At 62.0% G+C, this 17,639-nt stretch overlaps 1 protein-coding gene across 6 annotated transcripts in view; it reads left to right on the top strand.

Annotated features, from left to right (window-relative positions):
* The window catches only part of TBC1D16 (TBC1 domain family member 16), a 74,488-nt gene extending 57,292 nt beyond the window's left edge, over positions 1–17,196 (top strand). Inside the window, exons 4-12 of one of the 6 annotated variants that reach the window (XM_055326289.1) lie at positions 2,486–2,647; positions 3,512–3,659; positions 4,620–4,784; positions 5,254–5,402; positions 5,861–5,995; positions 6,796–6,982; positions 8,849–9,028; positions 11,590–11,736; positions 12,330–17,196. In XM_055326289.1, coding sequence (XP_055182264.1) covers positions 2,486–2,647; positions 3,512–3,659; positions 4,620–4,784; positions 5,254–5,402; positions 5,861–5,995; positions 6,796–6,982; positions 8,849–9,028; positions 11,590–11,736; positions 12,330–12,578 — 1,522 coding nt within the window. In that variant the 3' untranslated portion in view covers positions 12,579–17,196. Of the gene's footprint in view, positions 1–2,449; positions 2,648–3,511; positions 3,660–4,359; positions 4,434–4,616; positions 4,785–5,253; positions 5,403–5,860; positions 5,996–6,795; positions 6,983–8,848; positions 9,029–11,589; positions 11,737–12,329 lie in introns of those variants that run through there. The other 5 variants (XM_055326282.1, XM_055326272.1, XM_055326263.1 and 2 more) reach the window with 5 other exon arrangements.
* Positions 17,197–17,639: the final 443 nt, after the last annotated feature.

Raw genomic sequence — 17,639 nt, 5'->3', positions numbered from 1 at the left:
GCCAAACTGTTCTCCATGTGTAAACATAAAAAATAAAAACTGTGATTTTAGTTTTCTCCAGATCCTTCTTTACTGTTCTTTTTCTACGGCTTCAAAGTTCACAGATATTTTGCACGTTTGTCCCGGGCTTGAGTATTAAGTGGCCGTGTGTTCTACGCCGGGACCGTGCTGGGAGCTGGCCATGCAGAAGTCACTGAGACACGCTTGTGTCCTCGTGGCAACGGGTCTCAATGGAGAAACAGGTGTTATGTTAGGTGAAGGAGGTGGCCACAGGGTCATATGCTATTGCAGGCCCTACGCCGTGGAGACCCAAGGCTTCCATCAGCTTTGCTCTGGTTTGAACCCCTGGAACTCTGGTGGTAGTCCCAAGCATAGCGTCTTGAGTTAATGGATCAATCAATGAATTCATGCAAATAATTTCCCCCTCAGGAGTCATGGCAGGGGATAAGCAGCCTTCTGCCTGGAGACAAGCTGCCCCTGGAGGGTGTGTGGAAGACCCTGTCTCTGGGGCTCTTTCCTGGCTTGAAATCGGTCCCTCCCCACCAAGCCCCTGGGGAACCAGTGCCCCGGCCACAGCAGCAGAGCAGGGACTCTTCCAGCCCGGACTCTGCCAGAGTGAGTCTCCCCCCAGGATCTGTTTTCTGGAAACCTGGGCCCGCCCCACGGGGTGAGAGGGCCTGCAGGGTTTGGAGGTGGAGCTATGTGCGTGTGGACCGCTGCTGGAGACCGGGAAGGGGCTGGAGATAATGCCACCCTTTGGTGGCCCCCCCTCTCCAGCCGGGTTTGGAGGCGAGCCCGGGATGGGCCGGCCAGCTTGGGAAGCATGCAGAGCCCACGAACTCCCAGCCGCGGGGGCCTCATTGTTCAATAAGCAGATTATGAGATGCTGCATCAAGTGGCGTGGTGGGGGGCTGTCCTCAGGCCCGAGACTTGCCTTGTTTTGCACACAATGATCGTGTAACGCAACCCGGTCAGGGTCCACGCTGCAAGGCTGCGCCTGCCTCAGCCTCTTTGGGTCTGAGTGTGCTGCTCGGCCGCAGTGGATCAGCTCATCCGCCTCCCTTCCCGCGCAGCCGCCTATGTGCACCGGAGCCTGTCCCGTTGGAAAGCCCAGGGGCCCCACGGGAACAGCAGGACCGGCTCAGCCCCCTTCCTGAGACAGGGAGGGAAGTAAAGCCGCTGCGTCCTGCACGCCAGGCCGATTATTGTTCTAGAAGCAGCAAAGGTTCTAAAAAGCCAGTCTTTCTCTTTGAGGAAGTTCCAAGTCACAGGGGATTGTGCTCGAACCACCCAAAGTGACTTTGTGTGGAGACCTGGTGCCTTTTGGAGGAAGAGATGCCTCGGGGCTGAAACAGGGAGGCAGGATAATCAATCGCTGTCGGGTCTCTGTAGGATGCTGGAGTCGGGCCTGGAACGGATGCTTGCCTTTACTCCGGTTACGTTTCCGCGGTACTTGCTAGATATTGCCGTTAAATCTCAAGAGGTGGCATTTAACCTGTGGTGTGGCTGAACCGGAGGAATAAGGTATTTTGCAACTAGGGTTTTAAACAAATTCGTGAACTAAAAAAAAGAAAAAAAAAAGCCTAAGTGGGGTTGTGTTGCTGAATTTGGAACTTCAAGGCAATAAAATATGCTGGTGAGGACCTGAGCCACAGAGCGTAGCTTCAAGTCCCAGCTGCAGCACCTGCTAGCTGGGTGACCTCGGGCAAGCCACTTAACCCCTCTGGGCCTCAGTTCCTCTCTTCTGTACAATGAGGGTAATGACATCACACATTTCGAAGGATTATTGTGAGGATTATAGGTAATAAATGCACATGAGAAGTGGGTAATACAGAGCCAGGCCCATTCTGAGTGGCCTAATATATGTTCGTTATTCGTATTATGAGTATCAGTAGCCCTCGTGTTTTCTTACTGAACCATAAACTGAAGCAGCTTTTTTTTTTTTTTCAGGAAAATAGTGAACTTAACAAAACTTAAATAGAAGCCCCATGCTGTTCATGAAACAGCTTCTCCTAGGGAACTCTGAGGACCAGGGTGCCCGGTGCCCAGCGCTCTGCTGCTGTTAATCCTACATGAAGCCCTGGCACCATCCTCACGTTGCACCTGTAGACACAAAGGCTCAAAGCGGCTTGGTGACCTGCCCAAGGTCTCCCTGCCTCGGTGACCTCATCAGGGTGACCTCATCTGTCATTAGGGCAGGTTACTGCCTCGGTTGAGCTGGGGTGCAGTTTGGTCATACACATGCTTCCCCTTCCACACAAGAACGGGACTGAGCATGACTGTGATAGGCCTCATTCATTCATTCATTCATTCATTCACGGGCGCCTGCGGAGTGCCCACCAACCGTGTGGCGCCTCCCGTCATGTCTGTGTGTGGGTTTGAGCCTGGGCCCACGTTTAAATGTTTCCCCTACGCCCTCCCTGCCCTGCCCCGGTGGCTGCATGGACAGGGAACCACATGGCCATCCCACGACCTGCCCCACCAGCTCCCCCTCGGGTGCCGATGCCCACCTGCGGTTCCCGGATGGCACCGGCCTCCTGCAGACCCCACGCTGGGACGAGCCGCAGAGGGCCTGTGCCCTGGAGCAGATCTGTGGGGTGTTCCGCGTCGACCTGGGACAAATGCGCTCCCTCCGCCTCTTCTTCAGGTGAGAGCCTCTCTGGGCAGCTTCCTGGAAGCTGGCTGGTGGTACAGGTGTCCACCAGTGGCGGGCGGGGCTTCGGGTCCAGGGCTGTGCTGGCCTTCCCAGCTGTTTGCTCCCTAAGCTCGGGGGCAGGGGTACCCCGCGATGGCTGCCCCCGGGGAGCGGGTGGGGGCAGCTCTCAGGCTCTTCCAGGTCTCTCAGGGTGATGGGGGCTGCACAGAGAGCGGCTACAGGTGCTCCCAGCCACCTTTCTCATGGTGGGTGGACCATCCTTATTAGTGTCCTATCTAGTAGCCACATCACATCTCTCCTGGAAGGCACGGTGGCCCAGCCGCAGAGTAGCCCCAAGCTAAGACCTGTGTGCGAAGCAGGCATGTCCCTGGAGGGGTCCCGGACCCAGAGGCACACTCTAGCCCTTTACGGAAAGACAGGCAAGGTTGGGCTGACGGCCCCGTTGGATGTGTAGCGAGCTGCCCTGGAGGAGTCTCCCAGAGTGCCCTCCAGTGCCGCCCTACCTGGGTTCAAAACCGGCTTCCACCTAACGCCATGCACCCCCGGGTCTCCCAGAGAGGAGGGACCGTCCGGCGGGTGGGGACACCAGGCCCCTGAGCAGCCCTCCAGGGAGCCAGGACAGTCCTCCTTCCCAGCCTCCCCAGGAGAGGCTTGTTTGGCCTTCTTCAGCCAAGGGGGGTGGTGGCTTGTGTGCGGGTATAACGCTGTCCCCCTGCGGCCAGCAGCCAAACTCCGCGGGGCCTTCCTGTTTCCTGCCTCTGAGGTCAGTGATAGGGGCCTCTGATTATACTTGGAAATAAAAGCCCCGTGTTTCCACATTCATCGCTCCGTCTTCCCCCTCCCGCGGCGGCTCAGCGATGAGGCCTGCACCAGCGGCCAGCTGGTCATCGCCAGCCGGGAGAGCCAGTACAAGGTGTTCCACTTCCACCACGGCGGCCTGGACAAGCTGTCCGACGTGTTTCAGCAGTGGAAGTACTGCGCTGAGACGCATCTCAAGGACCAGGTACCCCGGGGGGCAGAAGGGCGATGCCTGGGGGCGGAGGTGGGGGAGGGGAGGGGAGGCCCCACCCCGGGACTCACTCGGCTGCCCGCACCGCCCACAGGGGGCCAGGGCCTCCCCGCACCGCACCTAGCACTCGCAGGGCGTGACCCTCAGTGGCCCAGGGCGGCCCCTGGTCGCTGGGTGGCTGATAGAGCAGCGACTTCGGATCTGAAGCAGATGCCTGGGTCTTCTTGTAAAGTCAGAGCTCTGCACTTGAAAAATCATGTTTTGACAAGGCTTCCTGCCATATTTTGCTCAATCTACATACAAATGTAATAAGAGCTCTTTAATTATCTGTTCAAGATACTGTATGTGCTTATTAGGACGGGGCTGGCTTGAAGATCCCCTTCCTTCCCACAGAGCCTCCTGCTGGCTCCCCTTATTACAGTAGTGTGGCTTGCTTTTCCCCCTACATTGAACAACCTTTGATTTTTGAATTAAATGTCAGCTGCAGTTTTGCCCTGGATTCGTGACTGCCCGTGGAGACAACCTGACAGGCGGGCTCCCTGCTCGGGGAACAGCGGTCCCTTTGTTTGTGACCAATCACATGTAATTTATTGCAGGCCCTCCCGGCAGAGGGAAGTTGGGCCGAACGAGGCATTAATTCCGTTTTTGCGGCCGGGGGTCGCAGGGAGAGTGGGGGAGGCGGCGAGGGGGCGGCGGTCGTTTGCTGGGTCGGTCGGTGGGAGTGGGCCCGGGAGCCCAGCGACCCGGGAAACCGATGTTAAGATGAAGGTATTTTCATTTTAATTGCATCTAATTACACTTGCCATTTAGGGGTTTGTGTGGGGGGAGAGCGGGTCCCCCCTCCTTGCAGGGGGGAGAGAGAGGGAGGCTTCCCCATCCCGGGAGAGCGAGCGCGCTGGCTTGGGCAGCCTGCCCGCGAGGTGCTTATCTCCCGAGTCTCGTCCCGGCCAGCAGGTCGCCGACGAGAAGACGTGCATGCAGTTCTCCATCCGACGCCCCAAACTGCCCTCCTCCGAGACGCACCCCGAGGAGAGCATGTACAAGAGGCTGGACGTGGCGGCCTGGCTGCGCCACCTGAACGAGCTGGGCCAGGTGGAGGAGGGCTACAAGCTGCGAAAGGTGAGCCGGGGGCACCCAGGGCCACCTCCCCGGCGGGGGGAGGGGGGGTGCCAGCCCCTCGCACGCAAGGAGGCGCCGTGTGAGCCCGATAAAGCAATCAAAGGCTCTGCGTTGAAAAGCAAACCTCCGGAGCGGGTTTGGGGGACCCGGCGTCAGCCTGCATAGAAGAGCTCCCGGTGAAATGCAGCGCTTCCAAAACCGGGATTAGGCCATGACGTGAGAACGACACGATAATCTGAGCGCCACACCAGGGTGGGCATTGACATTGAAATGAGCCTGGTTGTGTCCTGTATGGGAATGGAGGGCCGCCACTTTCCCCTCCAAACATGTGCAAATCACAGCGACCTGAATCAAGGCATCAGTTGTCACCCAGGCACAGCACAGCCACCAAAACACAAATCTCCGGGGACTGGGGGTGCTCTGAGCCGCCCCGTCTCGGCCCCTCCCCAACCTTTGCCGCTTCCTGCAGGCCATTTTCTTCGGCGGCATTGATGTGTCAATCCGGGGGGAGGTCTGGCCCTTCCTGCTGCGATATTACAGCCACGAGTCCACGTCTCAGGAGCGGGAGGCTCTGCGGGCGCAGAAGCGCCAGGAATACGCCGAGATCCAGCAGAAGAGGTAAGGGCGCCCCGCCCCGGCCGCTGGGGGGTCGGGGGTGTCCGTCAAAGAGGTGCAATCCCGCTTTGACAGTGTAGACCGTGACCCAGACTTTCTTTGGACAGTGGGTCCCAGGCACAGAGGGATGGGCTCGGACCAGTGCCGTCACCCGGCCCCCGCTCTTGGCCTCATTGCTCCCCAGCTCTGTGTCAAGGGTTGAGAGCCCCTTGTCACCGGACTTCACAGGGCACCGGCCCCCCGCTGAGAGTGCAGCCGGCTGCGGGGGGGGGGGGGGCCCCAAGGGGTCTCTCCCAGCCTGGCTGACCCCGGGCTGCTCCCCAACACTGGATAACTGCACACACACCCCCATTAGTGGGGAGCCCCCACGGGGAGCAGGGGTGGGGAGGAGCGGGCCCTGCCTGCAGCCTGCACGCTGGCGCTGCTCGCTGAGCCCCCGCGGACCCTCTGCTCCGTGCCAGGCTCTCCATGACTCCTGAGGAGCACAGAGCATTCTGGCGCAACGTGCAGTTCACGGTGGACAAGGACGTGGTCCGGACCGATCGGAGCAACCAGTTCTTCCGGGGCGAAGACAATCCAAACGTGGAGAGCATGAGGTATGCGCCGTCCCGGCCAGCGAGGTCCCCTGAGAGGAGGAGAGCCCGTCACCCCCATTTCACTTCCTCCCCTGCCTCTGTGAGTGTCACCTTACCCCCTGGGCCTCAGCGGGCCGCCTGGGAAGGAAAGGAGAGGCAGCACTTCTGCCGGGGTGGGGGGCTGTCCAGGTTCATACCATCGACTCCCTGGAAGCAGAGGATTGTTAGCTATTTTAGGCCACGTCAGTCAACGTCTTGTGGCCACAGCGTCCCCCGGGGGGCCCTGTAGGTTCCAGCAAAGCCTCCCATGCCCTGGGCATCCTCAAGCCTGTGTCCGCTTGGCTCCCACCAGCCCCAGATGGGCCTCCCTGGAGCCTCCCAACGGGTGGTCCTCCGCCGATAAAACCGCACAGAGCCCGAGGCTGGCATCTTTGACATTCTGCTGCCTGGCGAATGATTGCACAAAATTAGCAGCCCGTAAAAATGTCCCTGCCAGCCCACCCTTTGTCACCAGCAGGCCACCACTAAGAAATTCAAACCCCCATTCGTCTTGTCCCTGCCCTGGAGGTCTGGGCCTGGCAGGGGGCTACTGTAGGCCCCTCCATTTCCCTAGACGCTGAAGATGGTCCCCAGAGCCCCGCCTTCCTGGCCCCGAGAGATGGAGGTGAAGTGGGGAGAGGTGGGGCCGGGGATCCTGGCAGTCTGGGGCCTCCAGCCTGGAGTTCTTCCTCCCACGGGCAGGCGACACCAAGCAGCCCCAGGCTGCGCTGAGGCCCCGCTCTCCGCTGACTCCCTCCCTGCTCTCTGCCCTGCGTCACCAGGAGGATCCTGCTGAACTACGCCGTGTACAACCCGGCCATCGGCTACTTCCAGGGCATGTCAGACCTCGTGGCGCCCATCCTGGCCGAGGTCCTGGACGAATCGGACACCTTCTGGTGCTTTGTGGGTTTGATGCAGAACACGATCTTCGTCAGCTCTCCTCGGGACGAGGACATGGAGAAACAGCTGGTGAGGCTGGGGGATGCGGGCTACAGCATGCTGGGGGACAGCACGCTGCCTCCTGCCCCTGCTGCCAGAGGTCTCAGGGGCCGCGTGCGGCATGGCTGCTGGGGGCCGACAGGCAGGAAAGGCCAGGACTGGAGTTGCCAATGGGGCCTGGCGGCTCAGCCCTGGGCCACAGGGAAGGCCCAGCTTCCTGGGAGGAATGCATGCTATTCCTCGGTCCCCACCCCATGCTCCCTGCAGGCTGGGCTTGCAGGGAGGCCCCTCCCCTAGTGACCTGCTGCCTCCCTGCATGTGGCCTCCCAGCCCAGGCTTCTGGTGGAGTGAGGAGGGGGAGGCCCACCACACCCAGCCCTGTGCTGTACAGAACGGGCCCCCAGCTACATCTGGGCTGCTCCCTGCAGGGCTCCAACACGGGATGCAGGAGTGGGAGGGGCTCCTGAAGCCACCCCGGGGGCCCCCTGGGCAGTCGCCATGCCCCATTCAGGGCCGCAGGCCTCCCCTCCGTGCCCAGCCAGTACACCCCCTCCTCAGGGCCTCCCCTAACCTGCACGGACCCGGCAGCTCTGACTGTTGGGGCAGGGGACAGCAGAGCCGGTGAGACAGGGCCTGTGTGTTCCAAACACCTGCCGGGTGCCGGGTGGAGGGCACTGGGATGTGGTCTGGGCCTTCCAGTCCCAGAGAGAGCCCCGGCCTGGAAGCTGACGGAGACGGGAAGCAAGGCCAGCAGGGCAGGCTGCACCTGGGATCTGCCCAGACTTGGCCGACACAGGTTCGGGCAGCCAGACTGTGTGGCCTGGTCTTTTGGGACCAGACATGTCAGGTGCAATGAGGACAGAGCTGAGTGGAGCCACTCGAATGCCAGGGCCAGGGACCGTATGTGAAAGGGGAGCAGAGCACAGCAGGGGATCTGAGGACGAGGGAGCCGACCCAGGAGCCAGGACCGGGAGGTGTGGCTTGGAAGGGGAGGGGACGTCCCTGTGGGGCCAGGGAGGGGTAAGCTGCGTGCGTGGTCTCGACCCTGTCGTGGGCCGCAGGGTGCAGAAACTGGCCAGTGGGAAAGGATCCTCAGAATCAGCGCCTAGGAGGGCCGGTGCCGCCCGGCAGCTGTCTCCAGCGGGAATGATGGGAGGGGCCTGTGAGTCACAGAGCCCTGGCCCAGGCGCCCCCCCACCCCAGCCACCCCCTAGCTGCCCTCTCCCCGCATCGGCCCTGGGATGTCAGGTTTCCAAGGCACCTAGGGAGGTAATTACGGGGCCTGACACGATTCGCCCCTGACGGGCTCATGCAGCACACGGCCCCGTGACTCATTAGCTGCCGGAGATGGATATTCTAAGGGCGCTGAAGTCAGCAGCCCGAGCTGGGCGCTGCCAGAAGTAGCCTGATGTCGTCCCTCACCCCCCACGTCACTGGGTGGTGACCGTGAGTGCAGGAGTGGAGCACTGTGAGGCTCAGAAATGCCCCCTCCCCGCTCTAAGTCGGCTCTGGAAGACGATGGGTCCTGGTGATGAGAAGGTGGTTGGGCTGGGGGTGCCACACACGATCTGCTCGTCTTCACCAGGAGGAGGGAGCGGCAGAGACAGCCCTGTGCACTGGCTGAGGCCCAGAGAGCTTCCCCGGCCACAGCAGGGCACCAGGCCCTGGACTGTGCCCCCAGAACAGTCTGAAATCTGGGATAAACTAGCCAAGACGGGTGTGTGTCGGATGCCAGCAGCAGAATAAAGGAAGCGGGTGCAGACACACCCAGCCGGTGGGGACCTGGTGCTCGACGTGTGCACTCCTGGGGTTGGGGGGCCCGAGGAAGGGTCCCAGAGGGAGTGGGCGTCTTGGGCAGAGCCTGGGGGGGCTCACTGGTTCTGGCCTCACCCCCAGCTCTACCTGCGGGAGCTGCTGCGGCTGACGCACCTGCGCTTCTACCAGCACCTGGTCTCCCTGGGTGAGGACGGCCTGCAGATGCTCTTTTGCCACCGCTGGCTGCTGCTCTGCTTCAAGCGCGAGTTCCCCGAGGCGGAGGCCCTGCGGATCTGGGAGGCCTGCTGGGCCCACTACCAGGTGAGCCGGGGCAAGGCTCCAGGCACCGGTCACCAGCAGCGCCCTGCAAGGAGGGCGGGGGTCTGCATGACCGTGCACCTGCCCCGGGGTCCCCCCCCCTGCAACCCCAGCCCCCACATCAGGCGACTGCCTTCTAGTCCCTCCCTCATCCAGTCCCTGGGGGCTGGCTTCAGACCTGCAGCTCGCCTCCCAAGTCACCAAAACAGATGCGAATGGCCCACTGACTGTGCTCATTACCGCGTCCTGGGGCCGAGCTCCCTGCTGCCACAACCAATCAGTGTGAAAGACATCCCTGACGGTGAGCAGGCCTCCTGCAGCCCAGGCCGCAAGAACCCCGGCCCTCCTTCCCTGCTCAGGACGGCTCAGGGAAAGAGCCTCCGACCCTGCATCCCCGTCAGCCCCTCTGGAGAGCCCAGGACCCCACTGTCCCACCCTCTACCCCCAGATTTCCACTTGCAGTCTGCTGTTCTCAGAGCCTCCTCTGCAAACCCCCGAGAGCATGGGGCCCTGTCACACGGCTTTAACACCCAAATTAACAACAAGGTGGCAATGTTAAAGGATGGGCAAGTCTCTTTGGATCCATCAGCCTTAAAAAAAAAAAAAATAGTATTGACGCATCCGGGAGGTGGCCAGGATCCTTTCTGCAAGAGCCGGCTTCGTGCTCACGGTAGAAGCCGGGCAGCTTCCTTAGGCCTTGTGGGTAGAGGGGACGCCCCGGCAGCCAGCCTGCTCCACCCTTACTGATGGCGCAGGAGGAGCATTCGTGACCGGAAGAGGCCACGCTGGGGCCATAAGCCGTCTCTGTGTCGGCCAGCCCCGTGTGCCCTCCGCGTGTGCCCTCGCCCCTGGCCCGGGTCTGGCTGTGCTGACCGCCTGGATGAGGGCACTTGGCGTGTACGTTCAGGGTGAACCATCTGCATTCATCAAAGGACGCACAGCGTGGATGGTCAGAGACACTGGATCACGTGTATTTTTTTGACTCAAGTCTGCTCTGCGGGGCTTCCTTGTCTGTTTTCCCAGCAGCGGATTTGCCACCCTCATTATATCGTGCTTAGGCCTCACGTTGCAGTGTCCCTCACCGCCGGGGCCACGTGGCACGGTGATTTTGATCACTGCGCTCTGTCTACATCCCAAGTTTCATGAAATCTAGGGGAAACTACGGGAGAGGCCCGCCTGGACGTCTCCGGTGGCCACCATTCTGCTTGAACTTGCCGCACATCAAGTTTATGCCTTTCAGATCCTGGACCGAATTTGGCCACGTTGGACCCTCCCCTTGACCACATTAGTGGCGCGGGGGTGGGGAGGTGGCCAGATGGTGGTAGTGGGAGGAGGCTCTTCACTTTATGAGTCTGGGGGTGGGGTGGGGGGCTGGACCGCCTCAGGCCTCGACCTGGGAATGGAATTGGGCCCGTCCTGCCGCCCAGCCCCATGCGGGACATTTCGCTCGCTCGGAGGAGCCGACAGCCCCCTTCCTGGAATTCTGCTGTCTGCCCCACCCCACCCCACCCCACCCCTGGCCAGAGTTCAAAAGGCTGCCAGAGGGTCGTTCCGAGCCAAAGCAAGACCATTTCCAGATTAGTTCAAAGGAAGGGGCCAGGCGGCCCCAGGGGGGGGGACAGTCGGCCCAGAGCAGGCTGGCGTGGGGCGCTGGCTGACCCAAGCCTCTGCCGGAACCGTGGGCTCCACTGGGCCGGCCCAGCTGTCCCATCTGGGCGGCCGGTTGACATCAGGAGACTAAACACGGGCTTCCTGATGCTCCTTGCTCTTCCTCTGCCCTCGGGAGCCAGTGTGAGTCAAAGGCAGCGTGCTCTCAGAGCATCCGGGCCGCAGAGCACACAGGATGCGCCCCGGTCGAGTGCAAGCCGACCCAGCGCTGGCTTCCTGCCGGGCGCCTGGCGTTGCTGGGCCGTGGCGTGAGCTGGTCTCCGAGGCAGGCAGCAGGGTCCTCGCGGAGTCCTTGCAGAGACAGAGACCGCAGGATCATCATACCCACCCCGCGGGGCCGGCAGGAGGCTGTCCATCTCCTCTCTGTCGGGATCTTCTCGATTCCTTAGCAACAAACCTAGGAGTCGTGTCTGGGGCAAGCGTTGGGATGTTCAGGCCGGAGGCAGGAAGACCCTGACCCGTGGGAGGCGGCCAGCACATTCTCTGTCGCTGGCGTGTTCCCAGACCCACTGGAGAGGATGCTGACCCAGGCTCTGCGCACACCCTCTTGGGCTCTTCTCAGCCCCTCTGTGAACAGGCTTCGGGATGAGCATGGGCCAGCCTTCAGAGGAAGCTTGCTCGTTGCCCCTGTGATGGAGGGCACCCAGAGGACTCCCAGAGGAACAGCAGCCCGTGGGTGGCACAAGCTCTGTCCCTTCTGTGTGTCACAGCAGCCTCTGGGTGCGGGTACCGCCCCTGAGCCCCATGTCGGGCGGGGGGGTGGGGAAGGGAACAGGGCAAAAGAGGCATGTGGCTTGCCCGGGAGCCCAGGATCCCAGCCTCACCCCACGCGTCTCCACTCAGCCTCCACCTGGGGCCTCATCTGAACCCTGCTGTCCTTCCCCCCTCCCCCCCAGACCGATTACTTCCACCTTTTCATCTGCGTGGCCATCGTGGCCATCTACGGGGATGACGTCATCGAGCAGCAGCTGGCCACTGACCAGATGCTGCTGCATTTTGGAAACCTGGCCATGCACATGAACGGGGAGCTGGTTCTCAGGAAGGTGAGTGCCTGCCCCCCTCCACGTGGCCCCACCTGCCAGGCACCCCAGCTGGTCCCACCATCAGGCCCAGACACCAGCGCCTCCCCCGCTGCTGCGTGGACTGAACAAATTATCCAGCTTGATAGACAGGCCCCCGCCCTCCTTGGGGCACCTCGCTCATGGCCCAGAGCACACAGATTGGGAAGGCAGCTTTGGGGGAGGGTGGCCACGTGTCATCAAGGCTAGTGGAAGGAAGAGGGGACGCTGAGCTTGGCCACCTCCACTTCCCAGACCCCACTGGCAATGCCGCCCGTGAAAGCTCTGTGGTGGTCTTCGGGGGCTGTAAGGAGCCACCCAGGCGCCAGCGGTCACATGGGTAGGAAGTGGGCACGGCGCTGCCCAGGACCCTGCAGAGGTTGAAAGGTGAAGGTGCAGGACCAGGGGAGCGCTGGGGCATCATGGCTGGGGGCTGAGTCGGAGGGGTCAGACGGGAGGGCCTGGACTGCCTGCCGCTGAGGCGGGACCCTCGGCGGCACCTGGCCGCCCTGCTCACCCCTTGGGGGACGGCCCTCGGGAGCCTGCCCCAGCCCCCAGCACCTGTCCTCTCTTCACAGGCCAGGAGTCTCCTGCACCAGTTCCGCCTCCTGCCCCGCATCCCCTGCAGCCTGCACGACTTGTGTAAGCTGTGTGGGACCGGCATGTGGGACAGCGGGTACATACCCGCTGTGGAATGCACGGGCCACCACCCGGGGTCGGAGAGCTGCCCGTATGGGGGCACGGTGGAGACGCCTTCACCCAAGCCCCCCAGAGAAGGCAAGAAGGGCCCAAAGATGCCTCGGGAAGGCTTCGGTTTCCGCAGATAGGGTGGGCTCCCTGCGCCGGACGAAGGTGGAGGGGACCTCCGCAGAGGTCCCGGGCATGTGGGAGGGGGTGGGATGGTAGAAACAGAAGGAACAAGACTTGGGGCAACAGGAAGGGATCCTTTTCGTGTTAATGACATAAGCAGAGCCTTGAAGTGACAGCTGCCCAGAGAAGAGTCACCTCCCAAAACGGGACCGGAATGTGCGGCCGTTCCTCCTGGAGCGGCAGGCTGGCTGGGTTCTCGGGGTGCCTGCCTCTGAGCCCGGGGCATCTTTGCACACCGGACATGCCTCCGCATCAGGCCCCATTTTCTGAGCGGGCCAGTCTCACTTTGCACAGCTTCAAAGCTGCTATGAAGAGATCTGGAAAAAAAAGAGAAAAAGAAAGAAAGAGAGAGAAAGAAAAAGAAAAAAGCGCGGTGACTACAGGATGGACAGGTGGAGGCGCAGTGGAGGGTCTGAGAAGCTGGGGGCTCTTCTGTGTCCACTTAAACATTCTTTGCTCCTGGTACGTGAAGGAAGCTGCCCGCCTGAGCCCGAGCCACGGCTGTTAGGGGTGGTTGGACCCTTCTCCCATAGTTGGGGGCCTCCTACATGAGGGTGTGTGACGTTTAGGGTCAGCCTCGCCACACACAGCTGGTGGCTGGGGGCTGCGTGGGCTGGGCCATGTGCACAGGCCAAATCTGCGATGTGTGGGGGACGCGGGAGCCCGTGAACTGAGCAGCCTGACAAGGGCACCCGGGAGGCCCAGTGGGGCTCCCGCTTCCCTTTGGGGCCCACGCGGCGTGAACGTGGGCCCCGTGCGTGTCAGCTTCTCAGGTGGCCGGGCTCAGCGGCGACTTGCTCACGCTACGGTGGCCAGCCCTCGGGACCCCCGCCTCCCGGAGGTTTAGGTCAGCTGCTGCTCCTTCGGGAGTTAGCGAGGGACGGAGGAGGACGTGGGAGGGCCCCAGCCTGCCGAGGAGCATCCAGCCGTCTGCACCGAAAGCCACTTCTTGAGCTGCCGGGATCTTGGAGGCTGGAGTCCTTCCCTGAATCTCCTGCTCACCCTCGAAGTGCCCAGGGTCCTGGAGGAGACACAGCCTCCCCTGGGGCTTCTTCCTGCCCTCAGCTCTGCTCCCCGGAGCGCGAGCGGCACTGCTGCTGCTGCTGCTGCCACTTTAAAAAGACACTTACGGACACAAGGGAGGACATTACCCGCCTCCTCCCTCCTAAGCTTCTCCATGACCCCACTATGTCCTCCAGCAGGCAAGGAGACCGAGACTGGCACCTCTGAGTTCCCAGAGCCCTCTGGGGAAAGTCTCCTGGAGCCGCCTCGGTCCCCAGATCCTTCAGTCCAGCAGCAGGGTCCAGGCTGGGTGGGGCTGGACTTGTCACCTGCCCTGCCTTGTGGCAAAGGGGCATTGCCTTTCTGTGCCGGCCCCCGTGCCCAGGAGTATCAGTTAGCCACCGCTTTGGCAGTGCCACGTAATAGGTAGCCCCCAAAGCCATCTCACCCTAGTCTGAGCCCCAGCAGTTCAGGCTAGGTACTTCTGGTCCTGGCTGGGGCTTGTTCCCACGTCTGGCGTACCTGATGGTTATGTCCCAGAGGGGTGCTCGCGTGTGTAGGGGTCAGACCTGGCGCTGCTCCATGTTTCCTGCATCCCCCCTGCACGCTAACCCCAGTCAAGGCAAACGTGCAGAAGCAGAAATGCACAGGTGCCTCCCCAAGCCCTGGGGGAGGCCACACCTGCTGTCATCCCATTGCCAAAGCAAGTCATGGGGTTAGACTCAGCATTGGGGATGGGGTGGGGGGTGAGAACAGACCCCCCCCCCACCTTTAGCAAGAGGTGCTGCACAATGACGCGGGGAATTCAGAGCATGAGGAACTGGTTGGTACGTCTGACCTGCCTTTCCAGGAGATTTCGGTCCAAATAACCCTGTTTGGCAGGGGGGTCCCCTGTCAGGGGCAGGGCGTGTCCCCCTGGGAAGGCTGGAGAGGCCCAAGAGGAAGGAGGATGCTCCTCAGCGCACCCCGTCTGGCAGGATAGCAGCCGTGTATTGTACTGAGATACCTTGTGCCTTTGGGCTGCTGTGTGTGTGTCCAGGGGTCCCTTCGCTTTTGAGGGTCCTGAGTGCAAAGCATTCATGCTGCATCTCCCGGCTCCCACAGCTCCCCAAGACCTCGTACCAAGTGCCATCCCGCCCTCACTGCTCCCGCCTCACGCCCCTGCGCTTCTGAGCTGGGCCCCCGGGAGACCTAACGCCTCTCAGAGCAGCCACAGTCTCGGAAGCCAAGGACCTGGACATGTGGGCTCTTTGAAGAAAGGCTGCTCTGGAGGGCTGGGGAAGGCCCGCCTTACAGGGCTCCCTTAATCTGGGTGCAATTAGAGGAAACCAGCCAAAAACCCTGCGGCCTCAGGATTATTCGCAGCCAGCTAAAGGCATTAGGGTGATAATTCCGTCATTAGACTTCTAGCCTTCCCACCTCCCAAACGTGCAAATATGGGATAATCAGCCCGGCACGGCCATCCTCGGTGATGCTGCTTATTTAACCCATTTTTTTTTTTAAATGACACTTAATGTTATTGGCCGGTGTGCGTGCGCGCGCATACTTAATTTCCCCACCACTAATGTCTCTGCCGACGATGCAGGATGTCGTCGGGGCCCCTGGGAAGAGAGGGCGCTTTGGATTCGCTCCTGCTGGCACAGACGGGGCAGCGTGGCGGGGGCTCGCCAGCCCGGGGAGGGTTCGTGCTCCCTGGGCAGAGGGGGTGGCAGGAGGATGCTGGGCCCGGGAGGGTGGGGGACGCCCGCGCTGGCGGGCTCGGGGCCTGGTTGGGTGCAGAGAAGAACACTGTGCTATTCCAGAAGGCTCCAGCTCCAGTCCCGGCCAGGAAGGCTTGGAACTCACAAGTTATGGGAAGAGCTGTCCCCGAGCCAGTGGGTGTGGGAGGGACGGACAGGGTGGCGAGGGGCCCCAGCCAACCCCCGCAGAGGGGAGGGTCTGCGGTCCAGGAGGGGACGGAGGCTCCATCGACAGGATGACGCCCCTGGTCCTCAAACGGAGGCTTTTCCCAGGCGAGGTGGCAGCGGCCGGCGGAGGCCAGCCACACTGAGGTTTGACGGGTGGATGTTTGGAAATGGGACAGAGACTGTGGGGCGGGAGGGCGCTCTGTGCCCCCCTCCATCTTTGCGAGCTCCCTGAGCTCCCTCGCCCGTTCCTCGTTTGGCAGAGGTTGGAGCCTGGCAGTCGGCAGGGTGATGGGCATGCTCCGCTTCGGCTCCCCTCCCCGCAGGGAGGCTGGGGTGTCGGGCCACCAGGGCGGGCACCAGGGATCCCGCAGCAAAGAGAAGGGAGCCTCTTCCAGTTCGCCCAGCAGAGGCTCCCGGAGCCGCCCTGCCCTGCGAGGCAGGAAGGAAGGGGCATTGCCCCAGGGAGACCCACCCACCCCGTGTGCAGGGGTGTGGACCGGTGTGGACGGGTGTGGACCGGGCCAGACGAGGGGCCCAAGGCAAAGGGAGGGACCTGAAGGTGCAGCCTGAGGCTGGACCTGCCCCATCCCCAGAGACCCCAGGGAGGCGGACAGCCCAGGATCCCGTTAGCCCGGCGGCCAGGCCGCCCCTTGGAGTGAAAACCGGGAAGCTCCGGGCTCAAAGGGAACGGCCCCAAAGGCAAGCACATGGCCTCCGTGGTTGTGAAGCCCGAGGCCAGGGCTCCCCTAGGGGGCAAGTGGTCTTGAGCCTCGGTTTCCCCATCTGTAGTATGAGAAGGGTGCCGCCCACCCCACCCCACCCCACCCCACTGACCATCCATGGGAAAGCTGCCCTGAGGGTGGTTTACCAAGCCCCCGGGGCCTCACCCCGCCACTCAGGGAAAAGAGCCCGGAGCTTGGCCTGCTGCAGCCTTGCCCACGCGCGGCCACGTGCCCCTGGACTCCGGAGCTCGCCAGCGAGCCCGCTCCCTCTCACGCCCACCGTGCTGCGTGTACCCCGCCCACGGGAAACCTCTCTGTGCCTCTTCCGTAAAGTTCACCCCACTCCTGCCACCAAGAAAAATCAACCAGGAACCGGAACCCCAGCGACCCTGCAAGACGTCGGTCAGCGTGGGCGTGCAAGGCTCTGGAGCAGGGATGTGGCTCGTGCACGCAGGGTCCTCCCCGTCCACGGTGGAAACCAGCCGAGCTAGGACTGCGGCCTCCTGGGCGGTGCTGGAGGACCAGGAGAGGGGCGACCCTGGGCCTCCGGGGAGCAGGGCGGAGGCGCGCGCGGCCTGCGGGCATCTGGTCCTTTAGCTACATCGCGTGGACTTTCTAAGTGGGAAGATGACATGCCTGATTCAGAGAGCTCAAGCCGCTTGGCCATCTTCTCTCCCAGCACGTCTGGTTAGAGGGCGGGGGTCTGCTGTTCAAGGAAAATGTTAATGGACTGTCCACTGTTACCAGCAGATGCCCTCGTCCGCGGCAAGCAGTGCTTTCTCTCTGTTTTGTTCTGTTTTATGAATACAATTACCTGTCAGTCAGGCCCTGCCCCAGGCCAGGACTGGTCACCGCAACCCACCCACCCGTCACCATGGCCCCAACAGTGCTTCCGGCTCTCCTGGATTCCCCTGGAAAGTAAATAAAGTCCTATCGACAACGAATATATGCTGTACGGCGCCTCCGGGAGGTCCGCGGCAGGGCCCGGTGCTGGGCACAGAAGACCAAGGAAGGCCCTGCAGATGCTTCTCGGGGACTCCAGGATGGGGGGGGCGGGGAGCAAGTGGACGGCAGACGGAGCGGGGGGTGCAGGAGGGCAGGCCAGGGCCTGCAGGGCCCAGAGCAAGGGCAGCTCCTGCCTCCGCCTTGGAGAGGTCGGTGGGAGAGTTAATGAAAGGCTGGGGAAGGCCTGTGAACCCCCAGCAAGTGGGGGCCCCGAGACCGGCCCCAGCGCCTGGAAGCACACACAGTGTTTTATTGAGACTCAGCTGCCAGGGCTCCGGTTTCAGGAAAAGCTGGAGTCTTGCATTTGAGAACTTTTTTCAGGAGGCAAACAAGGTGAATTTGACCTTGTTGCAGGGGGCGGAGCGGGGTAAGAAGCTGCATC

The sequence above is a fragment of the Nyctereutes procyonoides genome, unplaced genomic scaffold (genome assembly GCF_905146905.1).
Source record: "Nyctereutes procyonoides isolate TBG_1078 unplaced genomic scaffold, NYPRO_anot_genome, whole genome shotgun sequence".
Taxonomy (NCBI): domain Eukaryota; kingdom Metazoa; phylum Chordata; class Mammalia; order Carnivora; family Canidae; genus Nyctereutes; species Nyctereutes procyonoides.
This window is presented reverse-complemented; position numbering and strand designations above follow the sequence as displayed.